Source organism: Phyllopteryx taeniolatus, chromosome 12 (assembly GCF_024500385.1).
Source record: "Phyllopteryx taeniolatus isolate TA_2022b chromosome 12, UOR_Ptae_1.2, whole genome shotgun sequence".
Lineage (NCBI taxonomy): Eukaryota > Metazoa > Chordata > Actinopteri > Syngnathiformes > Syngnathidae > Phyllopteryx > Phyllopteryx taeniolatus.
This window is the reverse complement of record NC_084513.1, coordinates 24,119,231-24,143,598: the sequence shown is the minus strand read 5'-3', so window position 1 is coordinate 24,143,598 and position 24,368 is coordinate 24,119,231. Positions and strand designations below refer to the sequence as shown.

Sequence of the window (24,368 nt, the reverse complement as noted above, 5' to 3'; positions counted from 1 at the left end):
TGACAGCTTTGTGCTGAAGCTACGCATTGGCAAGCATGACACAGATAAAACCACAGTTCACGAGGATGCCTTCAACAACAACAACAACAACACAGACAGACATTTGGGACACATTAACAAATCTGCCTCTGTGCCAGTGGATAACAAAGCATAGGGTTTGTTGGCTTTTTATTATGCGGAATGTTGGCGCATGGACGCGAACCGCATGACAAGTGAAGGAAAAAACAAAACAGTAGCTCAAATGCACGTATGTTGAGCGACAAATGTCAAGTGTACTCATCAGGTGTGTGGAACCCATGGGTTGTGGGCCCGCAAGAGCATTCAATCCGGCCTCTCATGCAATTCTAAAAACGAAGGAAAGCTGCGAGCAGAGACGAAGGGGTGCTCCAACCCACATGCACGAGGCGCACAATTTGGAAGCGCCAGGCGGAGGAAAATCACAACGCCAGGAGCGGTGTGATTGCCGATATACATTTCTGCTCGTCGGGCGCCAATTAATCTCTTCAGGTTGTGACCTTCATCACACACAAGAAGTTTGGTCGGGCTGTTGACTTGCGAGTTGACTTTTTAGAGCTGTGTGTTTTATGGCGAGAAAGTTTGCTCAAGTGCGCCGGTCGCAAACAATGCCGAAAACTCTTCGCAAATTTCCCATTAGCTGTTTGGTATGCATGCTTCAAATGTGGTAGCAATCAAACAAAATGTAGTTTGTTTTTGAAGGAGCCTTGGAAATAGCCAAAACGCCCCTAAAATGGCCGCTTCAAACCAAAATGGGTTCCGGTGTCTTTTCGCGTATGAATTTTTTTGTTGTTCTACTCGTGATAGACATGCCAACCATAGATGCATTTTCACTAGGATGAAAACAATTATTTGAGGCTGGGAAAGCCCTCAAAATGGTAAAGAACGGCCCTCCACAGACTTTAAACATGATAGGGGAATACGTTTCTCACCCCTGGTGTAATTTGATGTGTGCCGAGTGAGTGAAAGAAGGGCAGGGGGTCTTTTTAGCCAAAAGGGGCACAGGAGAATTATGACCTTGGACAGCAACAAGGCAGGCAGGACAGCACAGCGGGTTGGCTGGTAGCAACGAGGGGGGAGGGCATAGCCAAACAGGAAAGCCCAGCGAGGGCAGCTGCTCGTACTGAAGCACGCACGACAAGCCCGCCACTGCCCCTCACCTTGGGGTTAAGCATAGCCGGCAGCAGTTGTGCACAGCGAGGGCCGACCGCAGTCATGCTCGGGAAAACCGACGCAGCGCTATCGCGGCGTCAAACATGCGTTTTCGCCCTGGGGCACTCGCACAAGGACAAGCGCGTGCGGACGCACCGAGAATAACCTTTAGCAAACGCCTGCTTGCTAATCAACACACAGACATGGCAGGCCTGGTTAACCTTTGAACCGCCATCCCTGATAGAGGGCGTCGACTGGCCTTGCGCGCGCTGACTAAGATGGTGATAAACTAAAAAGGAGGGGGAAGGTCAAGTCTGTTGCCAGGACAGTAGCATGACAGCAAGGGGATTAGTCTTGTGCTGTGCTGGAAAAGCAGTATGCCAGTCACATGCAAGATGTGATCCAGAGGGAGTTCTGGGAATTTTGGCATGGGAATAAAGAGCTTGTCGGGCTTATTCTGGTGTTTGAAGTACAGCGGAACCTCTAAAGTCCAACCTACAATTGTGGATACATACACCGCGAGAGTTGCACAAAAGTTTGGAGTTCAAATGAATGTGAGAAGAGAGGAAGAATATTACATTGGACATTAGGTCAAGTAAGCGGACTTCAAAGCAGTAAGACTCCGTAGGGTCCACATGTCCTTGTTACTTATCAATTCTAAACTGGAGTGTTTTACTATTAACAGTGGTTGATTTATTTTTACACTTGTGTGGCAATTGAAAACCAAGTGAGATAGGTTAGCTGCATCAATGGTGGCAATCAGCTTTGCATTCCACCATCATTAACGCTTTGTACATTTTAATATTAATGCTGGACAATATTATTTGACCCTGGAACAGATTAATTCTATTACTTCATGCAGGGAAACCAGTTTCAAAATCTGAGGATAGCGTTCAACTTTAGGGGTTCCATTGTATGATGGAAATGTTTGAGAACTGCACATATTGATTTGCCCAACATATGCTGCACTGTACATACAACATATACAAACACACACACACACATACACACACACACACACACACAGACGAATGTTAATTGGCCTTACCTGCAGAGCTCTCTGCTCGCGGCTCAGCTTGCTGGAGTCAGCATACAGCTCCGTGGTGACGCATTTAAAGCGGTCTCCGACATAGCCAGAGGAGTTGGCGATTCTCTTGGCCAGACTGGAACGACGAGAGCCTTTGGAATTCTGGCAATCGTCCTCGTCGTCGCCCTCTCCTTGAGACTCCCCGAGGTCCACCACACTGTCTTCATTTTCAATGTCTCTGCACGTCGACACGTCCCGGTTCGCCTCTTGGGCCATAAGCGTACAATTTGGAGTAAAGTGAGGAACCCTGCTGTCTCGCTCGCCCTTGTCCTTACCAGAGCTGCGCTCACCGGACGTACGGGCGCACCGCAAGGTGCTCTGGTCGTCGTCTGCCGGGTCAGGGCTGGGGCACTGTTCCTCTGAGGAGTCTTCCTCTTGTTCTTGGCAGAGTTTCTCTGGATCATTTGGGGATGTGCTAGATGTTGCTCCAGGACAGCCCGCGTCCTGAACAACCTTTGGCTTTCCATAGTGCGTTTCCTGCCGTCTGTCTGTGGGTTGGGGTTTCCGTGTTGGGCTGTGTCCGGAGAGAATAGGATAAGGATGGGAAAGGTGAAATTTTGGCTCATACTCCACCCTTGTTGTGTTTTGGTTGCTATGGTAACGTTCGTTTTGGTCAAAAGCTGAGGATCCACCAGAGGGTTGTTTCTGGACTGTTGGTGTAGACTCTGCATCGGTGTCCGAGTGGACAAGGTCAATGCATTCAATCTTTTCTCGGTACGTTACAGATGGAGACGATGTTTTAGTTCGACTGCCACTTTGTCCTTGTGCTGATGCTTCTTTATCTGACTTGATTTGGCTGCCTTCTCTCATCTCCTTGCTCATGTTCTTCTCTCTTTCTTCAAAAGAACTCCTCGATTTCTCGTGTCCTCGTAGTTTCAGGCTGCCATCCCCCCTTTCTGAAAGCTTGTTATCAGAGGGAGGCTGCATTAGTGGGTGGGACATCTCCTGTGAGTTATAAGAAAGGTATTCACCTCCTGAAGCAGGCGGTAGATTGTGGTAGGGTAACGGGGGTTTCGCTGCCAAGTGGGTGGGGTAAAGGCTATTGCTGCCTAGCAACACTGGGTGAGGGTAGACGGGACCTTTCCCTGCAAGTGGCAGAGAGTGAAGTGCCATACTGTCAGTGATGGGGTAGTGCAGGTATCTATTGGCGTAGGCCAAACTGTGGGTTAGGTAAGCGTCACTTTGAGGAAGGTAAAGGGGGCCGGCCGGGTGGCCATTCTCCAACATAGGCCGTTTGTACGATGACGCCTCTGGAAGCGTTTCTGCTCGCTTAGCATTATGGGAGGACTTCTCAGCTCCCTCTCTGTGGTGGCCCATGACTGGCACATGTTCCGATTGAAGAGGGCTGTGTTTGACCCAATCGCCATTTGATTTGGGCGATAGACCCCTGCCTGTGATGAGAGAGGAGTCTGACGATACAGAGTTGGGCTCGCTTATCCTCGGACAAGACGAGATGCGTGGCTGAGGGAGCACTCTTTCCAGATTCTTGTGTTTGATGACAGAGGGGGAGGAGCCTTTGACTTGTGAAGATCCCAGATCTGCATTAGATCTGGGAGATGGGGATAAGCCTGGGGCGTGCTGAGTTTGAGAGGGAGACCGGCTGGGTACTACCCAGGAGGAGTGTAAAGTGCTGATCATCTCTGGTCTCTCCGAGACCTTTGAAGAAGTGCTGTTTACCACAGAGTGAGGGTGTGAGGAGGGGGAGAGAGCTAGGTTCTCTTTTAAGAGTTCTCCACTTGGGGGAAGTCCATAACGTGCACCTGGAGCAATAGTGTCCATCTTAATTGGGAACCCATTAGGAAGTCCAAACTCCAGTATTCTTCCAGACAAATCCAACGGCTTCTCTGCCAATTCTTTGGTTGCTTGGGGTTGGTGAGTGGTCCTGTCAAAACTGGACTTTGAGGGTGACCTGCTATGTCTCCTTTCAGCCCCCGGCGCCCCGTCCTTTGGGCGTGGCCTGGCAGGGGAGGGTTGCTCTGATGCCATGCTGCTGACAGACAACAGATGAGAAATGGGCTGCGTGGCAGACGATGAAGATATTGAAGCCGAAGAGACGGGCGGTTGTCCCAGCCTAGCGACAGGCCTTTGTAAATCCAGTGAATTATCAATGAGAGTTTGGGAGAGGCGAGAGGATGCATGAGGTGAGGAGTCAGAAGGCAGGCTATTCTTTCCACCACTGGCAGCACCTGTGCTTGTAATACTGGCATTATTGTTGGCACTGGTGCCAGTCCTAGAGGGAGGTCTGCTTGGTCGAGTGCTCCTGTTGGGTGATCGCTCCCTGTCAATGACAGACGGATGATGCTGCGGAAGAGGGGAATGTTGGTGAAGCTGCTGTACAAATGGAGGAGCTACGCCGAGGCCCTTGTCCTGGCAATGCACAAGTGACGTGGGGGCCACTGAGACCGGAGGAATCCTCATTTGGGGCGCCACCAGGGGAGAGGACATGGTAGGAGGTGGGTAGGTGGGCATATAGTAGAGCCTTTCAGCCGCAGACGTGACTGCAACAGGGTTGACATTTCCACCTTGGGGTGCACAAAGAGAAGGGTAGGCCAGATGCTGGGGAAGGTAGGGGTTGGGTTGGCTGAGCAACGAAGCTTTGTACATGTTCAGAGCGGCATATTTGGATGAGTCCATGAAGGGATACATGCTCGCTTCTGGGTAAGGGTTGAGCCACGGCAGACGGAGGTAGCTACCGCCAGTGCTCGCCAAGCTCATTTCAGGTGCTTTTTCCCCAGGTGCCAGACGTCGTTCCAAGCTTAAACCCTCTGCTCCAGGAATCAGCACCGGCTTGTGGAGATTAGGAGGGATGCCCTTATAGAGGCCCAGGTATCCATTAGAGGGTTTACGACTGTCCAGAGGGCCATCCGGCTTGTAGACAAGGTCAGGTAGACCATCCCTGTTGTAACCCAATGGGAGAACGGCCGCCTCTCTATTCTTCTCTGTCTGCAGCGTTCTGATCCCTGGGTACACAACGCCACCATGGAGGCGAAGACCATCGTGGATCAGGGTGCCTCGGTCCAGCCCCATCGCCGCCAGAGGCGTCAACCTTGCATCCACCTGCGGCAAAAATGGTGAACAGAAAATAAGATCTCTTCTACAAAGACAAAAATGCCTCTTAGTTTTTTTTCCAACTAAATAAGTCTTGAAAATGAGTGGAAAGGTTAATCTCAGAGACGTACCATATTTTGTGTGATCTGGTTCCCTTGTCTTAGTTCCAGATTGGTTTGTGTCTCTGCATCGACATCACGAACAGAAGTAACCCTGGGAAGACGAGCAAGTATTTAGCACTAAGTGTCTTGACTCTGTTGTACACAAACTGCCCATGTTCTTGACGCATATCTGCCGATGCAATTCCCAATGTCAAAGCGCCAATATACTTGAATCACTGGGGCATGGAAGCCAATCAATGATTATAATCACTTCATATTTCTTTAAAGTCACACACGTTTGAGCATTTATCCGTTGGTTCTTGCTCGTAGCAATGGCAGTTGGAGCAATCGTAACAACCGTTCTTTTTTGGAACCAAGCTCAGCACGGTTGAACGCCACGAGTTAAGCTCCTCTTCCATCAGTCAGGAACACTCAGCACCACACAAACACATCCCACCCTGCTCCCCTTCCCGTGACCCCCATCCTGACCACCCCTGGAGGCTCGACGCACATTGCGGAGCTGCCGCCATTCAGTCACGTTCCCCACACACTGGTTTTCGCTGGCCTCTCTGACCTACGCTCTGGGCTGCCTCGGCCCGCCGAGCGAGGCCAGATTATACATCAGAGACCGCTTCGGTAGGGGACCATTTACTGCCCGTCGACACCGAAACACAGATCGGCCAACGTGCACGTGTAAAAGCAGAGCATGCAAACACAACTCTGCACTAAAGCCACAGGAAACCAAAGACATTTGTTGTGAAGAGACAGTTTAAAGAAAAAAAAACGATTGTTTAAGCTTGAGTAAGGGTGGAAAAAAAAGGGAATTTGATTGTGTGTGAAATGACCTTTTAATCCGTTATTAATTGGTCTGTTAAATTGATAAGTCGCAATTATTCATTTGAATGGTTAAGGAAATTCTAATTGGCCTTTCACATTAAATCCATGCGTTTTATCCAGTGGGTTATGATGATCGTTTGGACAAAAGATTCTTAGCGACACGGTTTTCTTTTGTTTGCTAGCAATGTCTTCAATGGATGTTTTTTTTCTTTGGCTCTTTTTCTTATGAAAGTTTCACTGAACCAGAAAATTCATTTACTACAATAAACGTGGTACACAGGTCTACGCCCTGGCTGCTTAGTTTTTGACGTAACCAGAAACTCTGGCTCACCCTGTCACTTACACAATAGATTCTTAGCGAGACTTAGTGCTAAGGCAAGATCCACTTAGTTTGCTAGCGACGCCTTGGCAAACGCCAGCCTCGAATGATTGACGCTTTTAAAAGAAAACAAGACTACCAATTTCAGTCACCAGTTGCAAAATTACTTCAATTGTCGTCGACGTTTACGAACCTGTACTATGGAAAATAACAGCTCGCGTTGATTTGAACCATAATTTCATACGTTTTTTTTTTTTTTCATTGGCGTGGAATGCTAAAATTGATACGACAAAAGACTCCATTATTTCAAGAAGGACAAACGGGAAAATGGCGACTTACAATAACTAGGCTAGGAGGTTGTCCGGATTTACGTACGTGATGTCTCCTTATGAGGAAATTTTTTTGCGAGGCGACCCTAATAAGGGGAGCTCGCACAGGAAGAAGGTGGGAGGCCGAGGCGTGGGGGAGGGAAGAGCCTTTAAATAGTAAAGAACGAAGCCTTGCCGTGCTCAGCAGTGCTGAGAGCAGCAGAGAAAGCGCTCTCCTCTATCATCCCAGAGGAACGACGCCGAGCCTCGCTGGCACGCCACTTTTATTGCCGTGACCCGAGGCCCATTAATCAGGCTGCTGCGGGCCCCTCATCACGGTTCCTCCCTGTCCCAGTGCGCCCCCCCCCCCCCCACCCCCACCCACCCCACCACCTCCGACCGAGGCGAGCAGGCCTGCCTCGACAACATCCGCATATGACAGAACTGAAACGGCGTGCGTGCAGAGGCGCAGCGAGCTCATGCACGTGCGTCACTCCCGCTTCCTGTCTCACAAACACACACGCACCCAACACCGCCACAGCAGCTCATCTGGCATTGAAAAAGCAATCTGCGCTCAATGAGACTGAACAAGATAAAAAAAAAAATAAGCCTCTTATAGGAATGTAGACATTTGACGGCATGCTGCCTTGACAGACAAACGCGCAACTTAAGACGACAGCGTGGTGAAACGTGCGGGACGGGGGCATGCACAGGTTTTGGCTATTGTGCAAGTACACGCATTCAACTACAAGCAAAAATAACGGAACGTGCAACAATTCACCGAGAAGGTTGTACAATTTAGAAAACGATGCTTCAATCACTTGTACAATTACTAATGGCTACAGTTGTTATGCGCTAGTAAGTCCTAAATGCACATTGTATTTATACAGATTTTTACACTTGTATGACAGTTGAGATTGTTCAAGTGTTACAACATTGCTGCTTTACTTTATTATTGCTTGTTTACATGCAGTTTTTTTTCTCATTCCGATTGAAGATCTCTGGTCAACTGTTTACTGTGACAAACTCCGATCTGGTGTGTACGTGACATTGAGTAATCGGAACAGCTGTTTAACAAACGTGACATGGGGAGATCGATGTAAACATCATATGATGTATCAAGATGGAGGTCAGTTGTCTTATACAGTAGTTGTAATTGTTTTTACACTTTTATTAAAGCAACAGGCTGATGAAAACAAGTTACAAGTAGTTAAAAACAAGATCTCCGTCACAGACCAGCTCTGCTTGGAAGCCGCCATACGTCATTGCGCATTAACATCAAGACAGAACACAGCCCGACGACTCCGATTGACCGTTTACATGCCTAGATCCATTTGGGAAAAGGAATATTGCACCCCTGCAGCCGGTTTACTCCGGATGAGGTATTATATGGAGCATTTTTTTTTTTTTTTTTTATTCAGTTCGGTCTTCTAACCAGATTCTAATCAAAATAAAAGGCACACTTTAAAGCAGGCTTTTTCCTATGGGAAAAACGATTTCGACATCTCAGCCTAAAGGTTCCGCTGTACTGTCTCTCCCCCACGGCCTGTGTGTATTCTGATTGAGGAAGCAGCTGCATACACAACAACACGTCTAACGGCATGACACGTTGTGTCTAATGAGGAGCAAGCGCGGCGGTGCATCTTTATTAATTGACTGGCAAATGCAGGTGTGACTTTGACCCGAAAAACACCTCCCGGATCAGACGTGACTGCTTGCTTGTGCATAGACCAGTGTTTACGTTTAAAGCTCCACACGAGGCCAGTGTTGACATTGTGGGAAGAAAAAAAAAAAAAAAAAAAAAGACTAAATGCGCAGACCACACCCCTGATTATGACACGCGTGCGCGTGGCCGACACTTTGCCGCAGATCACTCATTGCAGCCTCATTGCATGCACAAATTGCGCACAGTAGGATGAAGTGCCGCTCCAGTATCCGTCGTCATTACGGCTGAGCCGACAGCTCGGGAAAATGGGCGCATCATACTTTGCTAACATTAGAATAATTAGTCGGCATTTCTACCAAGCTAAATGTCCATCTTGCGTTCGCACCGCTTGACGCGTCGACAATACTTGGAAGATAAATCTTGTCTTAAAAATGTTTAAGAGTTTAAAGAGTATTTCAGAGTTTAACGAGTATTTATTGTTGTATACACGCATGCATTCATTTATTTGTATTGTTACTAGCATAACTCAAAAACTACTTGAGTTGTTCAGATGTCCAACACTTTGTAATGCTCATTATCGCCCTCGGCCGGACTGGACGGAACCACGACGATAATTTCTGACTTTTCTCACCGCGCTAAACATTTTTTCCTCTTTTTAAATATTATCAGTGGAACAAAATTTAATCTTTTGGCTTTTTACATTTTTTTTATTTGGCTATTTGTCGCACAGTTTCTGTTGATGACGAGCTGTCAAATTACAGGGCGTCCTTGGTTTACACCAGAGTTTAGCTCAGTGCAGCGACATAATTAAAATGTATATGCAAGTCCAAACCTGCCGTAGTTTTAAACTAACCTACATTAACACAGTATAATAGTAAAGTCAGAATTACCGTAAATATTTGTATGAAAAACTATCACATAAAAAACAAAGTACGGCGTTAACTGAGTGTGCCTTCTTGTGCCATGTGATGTCATGTTCTTACGCCGCTGCACAAATAGCGCAGTTGGAATGTGACATCGCCAACTAGTGGCCTGGCATGAATATTACCCCATTTTCAAAATTCAACTTTAGCCTGACTAAAGCTTTTTTTTTTTTTCTTCCAACGTCATTTTGACATACTGCACGTGGAATGAATCTTGATTGGGGGAAGGGGGGTGTGGGGGCGCACGTCCCTGGCAACAAACAACTCCCGACGGCCGTCCAATACATCACGCAGGCCGGCCGGCCGGCAGCAGGCAGACAGACAGGCAGGGTGGAAGGGGAGGGGGGCAGTGGTAGTGGGGGTGTGGGGAGGGGGGCGCAGTGGTCGTGCTGCGTTTATAAAGCAGACCGCAGCAGCGGAGCCTCGACGCGCACCATTAAACAGAAAAACCACCGGGTGTTTTTTAGCCGAGTCGCTCTGGAGTTCAGTATTGACCGCTTTTTGAAAAGAACAGGTCATGTTTTTTTTTTAAAAAGGGGAGAAAAAAAAAAGTGGGGGAGGGCGGGGGGGCAGAGCGGACGGACGCTTGCGCCTGCCTCATCCCGCTGATTTCCTGCCTGTGACAGCAGCGACTTGAACTTGCCGTGACCTCCATCACCGGAACAAACAACGGCGCCGCTCATCATTTCCTCCTGGGCGGAGGCCTCCTAATTCCCCACGATGTGGGCGCGGAGGGCACAGCGGGGGGGTCAGCACTAGCGTGCATGGAACACAAACAAGTTGGCCAAGTGCTTTTTATGGTCACTATGGAAATTATGCACAAAAAGTCACCGACAGATTTGATGTATCTGCTAAAGTGCAGGTGGAGAAGGAGAAACGTGAGGCTGGTGTGCCGAGACGGTGATTGCGCCCTACCGCACCCCCCCCCCCCGCCCCGCCCCCCAAACCACTTTTTTTTTTTTTGTCCCTGGAGCCCTGCCAGGCGCGCTGGAGCGCAGAGCCGCGATCAGCTCTAGGGGAGGAAGGGGGGGCGCAGTGTGACGCAGGATAATCTCCACAGCGACGGGGGTGGGAGGGGAGGAGGGTGTGGGGGGGATAAACAGGGATTAAACGGTGTGCACGCACACACACAAATCAGAGGCCTCGTCTCGCTGCCGCCATGTGTGTGACAGGATTTTCTGCACGCACGCACACACACACACACACACACACACCTTACAAATGAGCGCAAGGAGGAGAAAGGCACACTTAGCGTGCACGCTCCTGTCGACAACATTAACACCTAGGCGCCATAAAAGGACGCGTGGCCGCCTTTAATTGTTATTGATCATCAGGCTGACGTGTGCCAAATGGTCCGATTGATCACCCCCTCCGCCTCCAACTCCATCTCCTCCCCCTCTACCGTGTCTATCCTGCTGCAAGGGGTGCGCAAAAGATGCACATCCACCTTGCCATTTAAGTGTTCCCCCACCATATCGCAGTTTATCGTTCATGGCCCTACTATATAGTGCAGATTTCCAAGCGATCGTTTGTGTTTTTACAATGGGTAAGTCTAAATTTAGAACCATGTTGTGCCGCAACATGCCAAGCAGCACTGAGGTCTACTGGAAGAAAAGCAGAGTAGTTACGAGCAAGAAGACAAAGCAGAAAAGGACCCAAAATGAGTAGAGAGAAAATATGCCTGTGAGTATTTTTGTATACTACGACACCAATTCCAATGAAGTTGGGACGTTGTGTTAAACATAAATACAATGATTTGCAAATCATGTTCGACCTATATTTAATTGAATACACTACAAAGACAAGATATTTAATGTTCAAACTGATCAACTTTATTGTTTTTAGCAAATGATCATTGACTTAAAATTTTATGGCTGCAACACACTCCAAAAAAGGTGGGACAGGGTCATGTTTAGCACTCTGTTACATCACAGTGGTTTGGCATTGTCATGCTGAAATAAGCAGGGGCGTCCATGAAAAAGACGTTGCTTGGATGGCAGCATATGTTTCTCCCAAACCTGTATGTACCTTTCAGCATTAATGGTGCCTTCACAGATGTGTAAGTGACCCATGCCATTGGCACTAACACAGCCCCATACCGTCACAGATGCTGGCTTTTGAACTTTGCGCCCATAACAGTCCGGATGGTTCGTTTCCTGTTTGGCCCGGAGGACACGATGTCCACAATATCCAAAAACAATTTGAAATGTCGACTTGTCGGACCACAGAACACTTTTCCACTTTTCATCAGTCCATCTTAGATGAGCTCGGCCCCAGAGAAGCCGGCGGGGCGTTTCTGGGTGTTGTTGATATATGGCTTTTGCTTTGCATAGTAGAGTTTCAAGTTGCACTTACGGCTGTAGCGGCGTTTTTATTTATGTTTAACACAACGTCCCAACTTCATTGGAATTGGGGTTGTATATGAGTTGCTGCTCCATGTGTGTTAAAGTGTTTGAATGTTTATAATTACCGTAACATATACATTGGCTGGCAAGCAGTTCAAGGTGTACCCCGTCTCTCGCCCAAAGATAGCTGGGATAGGTTCCAGCACGCCCGCGACCCGCGTGAGGAGAAGCTGTACGGAAAATGGATGAATGGATATACAGTATGCTCATTTCTGTTTTACAATCTATGGCGTTTCACATTATATGTTAGCATTACCCTAGCGGACTTTCATTCAACAACAATATATGGTTCGGCTGAACATTTTGGCGTTTAGCTGTACAAAATTTATTTCGTTTCAAGTTTGTTTTAGACGAACCTTAACAAGCAGCTTATCTTATTTGGATAACTTTGCAAGTGAGAATGAGAACAGGCACTAAAGGAAGAATAAAAATTATGTTCAAGTGTGACTAAAGCAGTGATCCTCAACTGGTGGGGCGGGACCCAAAAGAGTGTCGCAGAGCGATTTTAGGTGGGTCGCAGACAGGTTGTAAAAAATGTATAGAATAATTCAAACGGTCAAAACTGTGAAAGTTTGCATAGGTCTTTCGTTTCTTAAAAATAAGGCAAATGTTGTACTCAAAAGAGATTTAAAATATAAAGATAAAATGTTGTAAATGCAGTAGTGTATGTTCATACTGTTTCTTATGGTGGTCCAAAAGGCACTTTAAACGTAAGCATAAGTAATGTTTAAAAATATATTCATAGGTTTCAAAGGCTATTTTTGAACAATATATGTTCTTTATTGTTCCTAACTTCAGTAACAGTGGGTCTCGACGTAGCAACAACAGAAAATTCCAGTTCCCAATGGGACAACAATTGAGATTCAATGAGCAGAGCTGCCTACCTATAAAAATTCCCTTCCAGAAGAATATGTCTGAATTTACATATTTTCAAAATTTTGTCAAGAACATTTCTATGGAAGTCATAATCGTTAATAAATTATGGCTTCAATATTTGTCCTTTTAATGTTTTTATTCCACCAACCGTGTAATGGCAGACGCAGTTGCAGCCTAAACCAAAGTAGCAGTATATGAGATTTCGACGTTCCACCATCAAGGATATCTTTATCTATGATTAATTCACCTTTGCCAATTTTGTTTTCAACCCTGGTAAAAAAAATTAAAAGTAAAAAAACGCGTCTATTAAAGCAGCTTAATCAGATCTCAAACGTCAAAATTAAAACTCAGAACCCTATTATGCAAACCAACAAATAATATTGCTGATAGATTGAATTGGATAGTTTATGTATGGACAATAGTTTTGGTTTATATTTTGTGCAATGTACTTCCTGTACGCATGCAAGAAGAGGAAATATTATTACGTCTTCTCTTGCATGCTATTTATATTATTTCCTTCATCCACAATTGCTGCTAAAACGATGCGAATTTCCCCATTGTGGGACTAAGAAAGGTTATCTTATAATAAAAATGTATTAATAACAATAATATACTTTTAACCCACCTACATTCTGAAGTGACGCACCAATTCATTTCTGATTCAGAACTTTTGGCAGCTCTGAATGAGGCAGGGACAAATCTATTAAAAATGTTTTTATATGGTTTCGCGAAATCGTTTATTTTCACCAAATGACGACGGGTCTGAAATGCATCCCCCAGGATAAACGGGGTTCACTGTACAGCAGAATCGTTAGCAGACAGTGATTGAATTCCAAGTTGTTCTAATTTCAAAACAATTGTGCTAAATAAAACCGAAATAAAGTAAAACTACTTAACCTGCCGAAGACACCTGATTGACACATAACAAAAAGAGAACAGGAAACAGTTTACTGGCAAGCTCCTCCAGTCATTTTCATGGTAGTAATTACCCATGACACTTTCGGAAGCATGCTATTTCACATTAGCATCTGATTGGTAATTGCAAATGTGATTCATATTTATTGAACTTTATTATCAAGCAGAGATTCCAATTTTGAGGTTTCTATGGTTATCATCATCATCACAAGGTGAGAAAAAAAAAAGTCAAAGAAAAAGGAAAACACCAACATTAACCCCACTTTTACATGCTCACTGAGCTGAATGTTGTTTTATTAGCTGCTGTCACGCACGCCGCCGGTCTGAACGCAATGCTCTGTTTGACTTTTGAGGCATATTTTTCACGAAATTGTACCACTTTTGGGCTGTTTCACATTCGAGCCTCCGCTGTATATATTAAAGGAAAGCAGGAGAAAAAAAAAAAAAAAAAAAAAAAAAAAACACAAGTCTGGAAGCGAGACAGATCCGCGCAGAGCCGAAAGGGAGCCGGCAGCGCCTCCTCAGCTGTCACATTATTAGCGAGCACGCTGTAAACAAGGGGCCCCTGCGTCCTCCAGGCCTGCTGCACAGACGCATTCAAGTCGCTGCATGGTTCAGCACCGCCACACGGGCCCACCCCCCTCCCTCGCCTCTTCTCTGCCGTCAACAACGGCGACATTGTGATTCCGCCGCCCCCTCCCTGCACTCCCCTTCCCTCCCATGCTGACACTGGGGCCTGGGCGGCGGTCGCTGAACCGGCTCTATTCATCGCGGGCCAAATGGGAAATAAATGGCTCTTTATGTCACCAAAGGGCCCGATTGTAATGGGGATGCGCTAGGCAAGAGTCGGCCAGCATTTTACCGGAGCTTTCTTGACTTTGATTCGAATACACTGGCGCTGCTTTCATGCTGGATGGTCTTAATTAAAGTGCAACCCCCCACCCCCCACCCACCATCTAGAGATTACTCCCCCCCCCCCCTACAGGATGAATGCTTTTGTTTAATGCTTTAATTATTAGTAGCCCATAAAGGTAAATTAAGCTCGATGAATTTTAGTGAAGCCTTCACACCTATGACGTCACCCAGCCTATGGGGGATGGGGGCTGGCATGTGCTGAGTGACATATGAGGCAACGTTCAGAGACATATCGCACTGTTCAGTAGCATCTATGGCGTTAGAGCAGTGTTTGCCAACCTGTAATGAGCAAAGATACCCATTTTACGTTCCAAAAATCGCACAGCACACCAAACAAAAGTCACAGAACCTACTGTATATACAGTGGAACCAAACAGACCCCGATAATAACTGATATCTAATAAAACGGTACAGAGTATTGTGTCCAAAAATAGTTGCCATTGGTCACTTCAAAATGCCACTGACAAAGTCCGTTACTTCCAGAATTGGCCGCTGTTGTTTACCGACGCTGTGTCGCAATGCAGGCAGAGAACGGGACTGACGTATTTCCGGGTCACAGACGTACAATATGACTAGATCCAATTCCAAAAGATGTGCCTACGGGGCGGCCATGTTGAATGTGGGCCATTGACTTGGCAGCCACGTCATGACGGTTCTGTCAATTGTGCGTAGCAGCATGACTGCGGCGTACACTGAGGAACACAAAAGTCTTTGGAGTCCGGAACATGCTATTTTTGTAACAGTTTTTTTTTTTTTTTTTTTTTTTTTTTTGTCAAGCCGTTAGCCTTTGGCACCGGATTTGGAACTAGGAAGTTCACCAATTCCCTGCGGCGCATGAAAGCGACTTGCCTATGATGAGTACTGTACATCAACAATGTCACCATGACCAAACACACTCACGTGTTAAGTTTAGATAAAATGTGAAGTTTTCAAACATTTAAGCTTTTTTATATTGATTTACAATAACTTTGTACTGTATTGGGTGTTTTAGGCCATGAAAAAAAGCCTACGAAACAATAATCTTGCACTGTACACTAATGTGGGTGCATATGGGCTAAAAAAAAATTAATAAAATGCTTCAATGTAACAGACAATTGGCTATATCAGACGACCCTCAGCCCCTATTAGTCCATTCTATTGAGGTTCCACTCTCATCCCTCGCGATACTACGGTTTATTGAATTGCAGATTTTTATTTTTTAATTGTACAGTACAGTCACTCAACTGCATGGCTACAGTAAAGTAATCATTGCTGCTAATTGAATATAGCCTACCACTGCAAATTAGAAGGAACTGCAGTCCATAACGGGTGGTATAGCGAGAGGGATGATGGAAACAGACGGTGGTGCTCCTTCAATTGCTTTACTAAACAAAGGGTAACAAAATACAGCAAAAGACATTCTTAGCACACCTGCAGGTAGCCTCAACAGACACCTTCACTGTACACCATAGTGTCAAATAGCTGGCCAATAGTACATATTCATATGTTCATACCCTGGCTTATCATTTTGTATGTTCCGCATATTAACACATTAACTGCCATTGACGGCTTTAGAAGTCAAATATCCATGTTAAGCGGGAAGGCCGGCAGTGAATGAGTTAAATGCCAGGCCAGTAGCTGGTGACAAAGTTCCAAAACAAAGTTCCTATTTGCTTCCAAAATACCATTATCATGTTAACAAGCAGTGAAATCTGCAACACTTTGCTTTTTATCAGCTTTCATCCATCCATGCATTTTCCGAACCGCTTATCCTCACTAGGGTCACGGGCGTGCTGGAGCCTATCCCAGCCGACTTTGGGCGAGAGGTGGGGTATACCGTGAACCGTTTGTCAGCCAGTTTTATTTTATTTATTTATTATTTTTTTAAACTGTCTCTTTTAAAATGGCCCAAAGAGCCACAACTTTAAAGGGTGTAGTAGTAAAAGTAGTTAAATGTTTGTTGCGCTACTTTGTACGTTAAATGTATATATACCAGAGTGTACGAACTCTACAAGAAATTGTTTTCTTTCCAATTGCAGCCGTACTCATGCGGTGGGCAGATGGAATTTGTACAGTACAGATCAAAGTTAGCTCGGTATTTCTGAAAACAAAAGTGTCGAACTGAACCGAACCATACTGCGTGGTGGAAAGAAAGCTCACACTGTTAAGTCGGTGGGAGCTTTGCACGCCGGCCAAGTCAGGTGGAAATATTCAACGAGGCGATACACATTCCTGCTGTGCGCAGACTGCGGGCCGGTGGCCAACACTCCGTCGTGCGCAGGCAGGATTACGTCAGGAATATGGATGTAGCCCGAGGCTCCTGCTGCTAAAATTAAAACTCGGCCCAACCAGGACGAGCCTGCCAAGGGACCGTGAGGCTCGGCGGCACGTCCAATCAATGGTCCGCCCATCCACAGCAAGGACACTTAAGATTAGCGCGCGTGATTACGCTATGTGATCTCGTAAAGAGAAAACGTCTCAGAACGAAGTGCGTGCAAGCACGGATTCACAGAACACGCGCAATCACGTGAGATGCCCGTCTGGATCTCGGGGGGGGCCGCACTGGTCTCGCTCGGCCCCCCCCCAGAGGAGAGCGGGGGGGGGGTTGGATCAGCGGCGTCCGTCACATCTCTGCGGGGAAGCGCTCCGAGCGCTCCAGACCGCGTCGAAACAAAAAGCTTTGTGGAGCGAGGCGAGAAAAGAGCGGGTGAGGAAGGGAGGGAGGGAGGGAGGGTAGGAAGGAGGGGGAGGGCCTCCGCTCTCCCGTTTCATGGCGAGGTCCCGGGAGGCCGGCACGGAGCATAGCTTCAATCAAACCGTGACGTCTCCTCCGGGAGCTGCGCAGCGGCGCCTGGAAAACCGATCTCTCCTCGGCTTTTGTTCACACGCAGGCCGCCTCGGCAGCAGCGAGCCTGTTGTCTTCCATCCAGGCGTGACAACGGAAAAAAAGAGCCCGCTTCTCCGACTAGAAACATGAAACACAACACTGTCCTTTTCGGATTTTATTAATTTCGCCCCCCATCCCCTCCCCTGCCTTCCTTGCGGCGCGCTGCCAAAGCGCCCGTGTGCTTTTATTGATGTGCTCAATCAGGGAGAGCTATTCCGTGCGTGGCCCTTATTGATTCCAGATTAGAAAAGCGGACAAACAGAAGGTTAATTGCTTTAAAGGGTGGGGGGGGGGGCCACGGTTGTCGCTAAACGGCGGCACGATGAAACCGCATATTCACTTGACACGTCTCTTTTGAAAAACACAAACTATTGTCGGATTTACATAAAAATACAAACATTCCCAGTGTGTGGGCCCCCTCAGCCGAGTGAAAATATGCTCATTGGAATTAATGTGGAAAGATAAGGCTCAGACGTGTGATTGCATTTTTATAATTAATAGAAGTCAGTTGTGCTAATTGAATTAGTGCATAATGAAGCTACTTTAGCTGCGAGGGGGAGGGCGTGATTCACCTGGAAAGCACACATGCACTCTCTTTGACAAGACCCGATATACACAAAGACAATTGGGCTGTTTTTGTGCTGGTTTTGGCCCTTCCTGACCAAGGACGTCATACGCCAGACTCTCTTATGTTTTACACGATTATCCAATAAGATTATGCTTAGGTCTGAGGTCTGTCAAGACAGGATTTGTCCCCATAACAGGGTTCGAAGCGGTTCAAGACCGACAATCTTCATGTGTGAATTGTGACGTGAAACGGAACGTGGCCAATCAAAGAAGCGACCTTACTGAGGAATTAGAACCCGAAAACAAACAAACAGGTCGTACCCAATGTCGTTTTTTTGTATAAAACTGGTTTCCCCAGACGGCAAAAAGTATTTTCCATAGCAACTGACGACGTCGCCATTTTACAACGGTCCCACTTCCAGCAACCTTAGGAATTACTCGGGTAACATCGGTGCAGATCCCGAAGTGTCTGCCCGTCTTCGAGATCACATGAGATTTCGAGCCTGGCAGCAAAACAGAATCTTTTTGTGTGTGCTGTTCTGTGTTGAGATTATCAAAGCACACCACACGGGATAGCACCAAAACTGTTCAATGCCTGATTTGTTTAATCTTCATGTATGGGGCCTGTCACGTAAATCTTTTAAGATTTTAAAAATCCTTCGTGGGTACCAGGCCTAACCCGCCGTGACGCACCGTTTCGGAGGAAATGTGAGGTCATGTGACATGACGCCGAGTCAATACCCCCCCCCCCTTGTTCCAACACCTGGAAAACACATCAGCCCCCACACTGGCCGTTCAGTGGAAAATGACAGTCGCACTATAAATAAGCAGCACGCAAAATGCCAAGTATTTGGGTTTGCGCGTCTACACTCGGTCCAATGACCAAAAAAACATTCCCGGCGAGCAGGCTCGGCCTGAGAGTTTGTTGGGGTATTGGCGAGAACAGACGGGATGACATTTGACAGCGGATTATTTTGGTAGCTGCAGATGACCTATGCTTGTATGTATTTTGGCTAGCAACACCGCGAGGCCAAACCAAGAACGCTGAGCAAGATGGCAGCCTGCGTTAGAGTCATCGGCAGCAGCAGCCCAACTGGTACAAAAACTTTGAGGGAGCACGCCGCCGCACACGAAAATAAACGCGTTGAAGGCAGCCGGGCGGCTGGATTCAGAGCAGACAGGTGTGTAATCTCGCGCATTCATCTTTGCGCTACGTGCCGTGTGCGGTTTATTTGTGGCACAAGCAGGAAGTGAGCGCAATCTTAAACAATGGCGTGCTTCCCCCAACCCGAAAGAGATTAGCGCGGATGCTATTTCACAATATCGATTTACCGCCTGCACCAGAATTCACCGGGGTAACAGGCAACATTAACCTTGCCAAACTACACCCGCCGTTAAAGTGCGGTTTTAACCCTTTATCAGGTGAGGGAGGGTGGGTTTTGGGGGCACCATTCTGGTTGACTTTAGGAGGTTCTCAAAAAGAATCCTGCATGCCTCATTTGGACATATGATTTTGCCTAACCCAAGTAAAATAAAATAGGGTAAATTATGCGCTAGCAGAGTTTATACTGAAGTGTATATATATGAGGCTAACCCACATTAACCATGGGGATAAAGGTTATAGTATCAAAATATTTGGCCATAATGTAGAGAGGAGTTTGCAAGAATATTAGCATGATGGTAACTTTACATCAAGCTGGCATAAAAAATCTCAGTGAAGGTCCTTAAATCTTTATCAGAGTGTCCAGTCATGACGAGAAGCCAAGTGATTTTGTAACAAATTTGTGAATGTGCCAATTTCGGACGCTAATTTCTAATTGGTTCCTGGGTGAATTAAGCAAGGAGGAAAAATGCTTGCGTGAAACAAACCAAATCTCAAGTCTCGATTTGAGATTTAACTAAAAAAAATTAATTAAAAAAATTGCACCCAAAAAAAAAAAAAAAAAAAAAATGTACATAATCCAGAAAAATTACAAATCTTTCATTTTGGTTGAATTGTTACATCAGAAAGCTCCCATTACAATGATGCACCGCAGGTCAAATGTCGCGCGAGACTTTTAGTTTGTTTGGTGAAAGTGCATAGCTACCATGTCAAATCTAATTATCCTGTTGTGACAGTTACAAAATGTGAACGCGTCTGTTTCCAGAAATTTTATATTCTCTCTCAAGTGGACTTGTGAAAAAGTGAACATTTGAGAGAAAGCAAATTCAATCTTTAGTCTCAATTTGAGATGTAACTTGAAGAAAATTTAGGGAAGTGCAAAAGTTTCCAAATTGTTGAGTGTCTGTTCTCGACTTTACACCGATATTATCGGGCTGATCGGTATCGGCCGATATTTAGCATTTCATGCTGATCGGCTTTAATGTCATAATTCGCCGAGCCGATCAATGATGTCATTGATCAACTCCGCAAAAGACATTTACTCTGCATCGCCATCATGCACAGCATATTTGAATCCAAAAACTAGTTTATTTTTAGCCTTGACGCATCTTTTGACGTAGTATTGGAAATAGCTGACGGCCAATAAAGTTATTAAAAAAACATGTCGGCGGTGTGGAACAGACAAGTCTGAGACAGACAACACTTAATGTCCGGATACACTCGTTACCGTGGCGATGACAACCAGAGTGGAGCGCGCCGACGGTATTATAAGGACAAAATGGGGAAAAACGTGTGTTGGTGGTCACCGGTGCTCAGGACAGGAGAGGGCGTTGGTTTAAGGCTCGCTTGAGGTATGTTCACGTACTTTGAATACGATACGGCTCACAAGCAGGCAATAAAATGTTGTGTAGCCTAGCAAGCTAGTGGTACCACGAACGGTTGGACGTAAACATGCCGCCGTTCTGTCGAATCATGCTCTAACGTTTCGGTGTGGCTGAAGTACTTTAATTAAAAATAAAGTAATTTAATTACAGTAAGTTAGCACCCGTTATTTCTGTCATGTAATGCTAGTTTGACCTGACTGATTAGAATACACGATCTGACTAGAGCAGTGATTTCCAACCTTTATGGCGCCAAGGAACATATTTTACAATTGAAAAATCTCACGGCACACCAACAAACAAAAATGTCACAAAAAGCGGAGACATTAATTACTGTATGTACTTCCTGCCATTTAATAGAAGACCATTTATCATTTGTTCTGTGTCACTATGCCTCACTGGCATAGAGGAACAAAGATACATTTATTGTAAATATAATTTTTTGAGCAATTAAGTACACAAGTATATACAGTAAATGAACGGGTCATTTAAATAGACACATTCCTCCATCTTGTGATGGGATCAGTGATCGTTTTTTTTTTTTTAAAGTCGCTGATCAGCCCCAAAAATCCTGATCGTGTAAAGCCTCGTCTGTTCATTGTATTAATTTGTTAAGAAATGAGCTAACTTCGCACTACTGTACCGCTAGCCTTCAGTCAAGTTTGTCTCAAATGTTTAGTTCGGCTCCTTTGTCTTGTGCCATGTTTTGTTGGAGTAAAACAAACTGCATAGTACCATAATGCATATGCAAATGACTATTTGTCCGTTGGGCTCACTTCTTCTTGTGTTTGTTGTGTGGTTGGCTAAAAACATTTGATTATGCACCGGACTTGCAAACACTCAAAGCGGTAACAACGATACAACTAACGACCTGAAGTGTTATCGCGGCATACTGATGAACTATTGACCATTTCATATCTTTCATGCCTACCATGTTACGCGTTTCATTTATCAGAGTAGAAGCACTTCTGGAATAAATCGTAACTTCCTTCCAGTTTCTATCATCTCTTTCCTGTTACCAAATCTTTGTTGGATTCTTGCATTAAAAAGTAGGCTCGCCTCGCTTTTTACGATCTTCCCCTCGCGATGTCAAGGTTTGCTTTAAGCACATTTAACCTTTTATTCATGTGTCAAAGCCCCCTGACGCCTCCTCCACCTCCTACCCCCGCCGTGCCTCGATCACTTAATCCTCCCTCTCATAAAAAGCAGAGGTCCCAACACGAGGCCCCCGGCGCTCTCAAACCTGCCCTGGTGCCTGCAGCAGACGACGCGTGCATTTACAGCCCTCGCCCGTCCGACGTGGATTGGCTGCCTACGTAAAGGGGGGGGGGCGGGGGCAGCTGAAGCGCCAGCTCTTACACCGCCTCTCTCACTAAGCTCGTTAATGAGCTGGAGCCAGCCAATACGAGGTGCATCGATCGTCCTGAGAGAGCGTCCCCCTAATTAGTGCCCGGGTGGCTCCGGGACAGAAGCCGCGGGGTGACGACATGACGTCGGGGGGGGGGTTGTTGATTGGAGTTCAACTCGGAAGAAGAACTAGTTCTGCGGTGCCCGCCTTGCGTGCAAAGCCTAAATAAAACCTGCGATTAATAATACAACAATGGAAGCTGGGGGTGAAAGTGGCTGAGAGCTCAGCGGAGATTAAGCGACAAAAATAGAGGTGAGGTGTTTATTTTTTGGGGGGTGGGGGGCGGCGGTACAAGGGGGGCCCCAAAGTCACAAAGAACACACCTGCGAGACCTTGATCCATGCATGTGTGTGTCGTGTACACAATGCCACACGCACGCGCGCACGCACATTTCCCTAACAGCTTCGAGGCTGACGAAAGCCGCCGATCAACGTCCACTCTGTCCAAACAAAACACACACGCATACACGCGCGCGCGCGTTGAGGTGACGCAGCCGCACACACGCGAAAGGACACCCACGCACGCGCACACGTACACGCACACACTGCGGGGATGCCCTCCAACTGAACCTTTTCGGCAGGGCGAGGCTGGCTTCCGTAACCTTGTTTTTTAGCGGCAGGGGCTTCGTGTGCGCGCACGTACACAGCACCCCCTACACACGCACGCACACGCACACTCGGTCACACGACACAGAGTGTGAAAACGCTGAATTTATTCACCGTGGCGGACTGCCTTGCACTCGCGCCCGGGGTCCGCTTGACAGGCAGCCGCGGGGGGGGGGGCCAAGCTCACGGCCGGACCAACTCGCTTGTGTGTGTGTGTGTGTTATTTATCAAGCACATGCCACTGCCCCGCCGAAAACACACAAAGACCACCCTATGCGCTATTCTTAGAAGTGGTCCGGTCCGCTCTCAATGTGTGCGTGCGCGCACCACCACCATCACCGACCGAGGCACACTTCTTGCGCTTTTCGGAGCTATCACGAGGTCCCTTTAGTGGGACTTGCTTCCAAAAAAACATTTAAAAATACGTACAATATACCACAATAATTAAAAGCTGATAAAAAGTACAAATTTGGAGTTCGTCTCACCTGGGTAATTCGGCGTCACTTCCAGTCAACTTGTGCAGTTTTTTTTTGTCCTCTTTTTGCCAAAAAAAGTGCCGATCCGGTTATCCGTTTGAAATAAAAGAAAACTAGAGGAAAGTCATCCTTTAAGAAAAGTGCAGTTTTTAGTTGGCTCTGGGCGGCGATTTGATTGTGTTTAAAATCCCGTCGAGCTTGCTTGAAGTGTCCGCGAAAGCACCGGTGGGTCCACCGAGGACATACAGGTGGCGACGTCCGAGGAAAAAATCAACTCAGCTCGGACGAAACTCGCGGCGGCGTCGGCGGCAGCGCCATGTTAGCTTCGAGCGGAGCACGCCGTCCTACTCGGCTCTCGTCTCCGTCACTCCATGGCGGGCGGGCGGCCGGCCGCGCGGAGTCCGTCCGTCGTGTCGTCTGCCCGATGGGCCGGCTGGGCTCGAGCTAGCCGGCGGAGGAGGGGCTGGCTCCGGTCCGGTCGTAGTTCCGCCTCGCGTTCGCCCGGTTCCACTCTTCAGCACGCCGCCGAAGAAGAGGAAGCAGCCGACAAAAGACGGAGAAGAAGAAAAAAAAAAAGGAAAAAAAAAAGAAGCGTGTGGCGTGAAACACGAGCAGCCCGGTCGGACGGAGCCTCGCACGGAGCCGTGCGTACGTTCGGGGAGTGGGGGGGTGAATGCTGTCGAGACCGAGCGACTCGCTCCACTCCCACTCGCGCAGACTCTACCCAGAAGGCCAGTCGGGAGACCGCAATTAGCATAAGCCTCCGAGCGCACACACACACGCGCACACATCAGAGGCGCTGACGCGCGCACACAAAATCGCACACACGCGAGCTCCGCGGAAAAGTGGAAAACAGCAATCGGCGAAGCGTTTAGCGGCAGAGCATTCAAGTTGGTGTGATTGGGGCGAGAAGCCACGTAGAATCTCACGTTAGCACACCACACACAACGCGACAGTTGTTGTTCAGTTTTGACACTCTTATTTTTTATGATTATATTTTATACAATTCAGTGCTTTAAAAAAAAAACTACAAATAAAATCAATTTTAAAATGGTGGTTTTTCGAGGGTTGAAACGGATTAATGGCATACATTTCAATACAGGGAATAAAGATTTG

General features: G+C 46.8%; 1 protein-coding gene across 5 annotated transcripts in view; it reads right to left on the bottom strand.

The window, feature by feature from the left end:
• Nucleotides 1-24,030, bottom strand: part of bcor (BCL6 corepressor) — a 44,484-nt gene extending 20,454 nt beyond the window's left edge. The window contains exons 1-4 of one of the 5 annotated variants that reach the window (XM_061791551.1): nt 23,262-24,030; nt 11,927-12,031; nt 5,434-5,515; nt 2,216-5,311 (exon numbers count right to left, since the gene is read on the bottom strand). In XM_061791551.1, coding sequence (XP_061647535.1) covers nt 2,216-5,311; nt 5,434-5,515; nt 11,927-11,940 — 3,192 coding nt within the window. In that variant the 5' untranslated portion in view covers nt 11,941-12,031; nt 23,262-24,030. The remainder of the gene's footprint in view (nt 1-2,215; nt 5,312-5,433; nt 5,516-11,926; nt 12,032-23,261) is intronic. The other 4 variants (XM_061791550.1, XM_061791548.1, XM_061791546.1 and 1 more) reach the window with 4 other exon arrangements.
• Nucleotides 24,031-24,368: the final 338 nt, after the last annotated feature.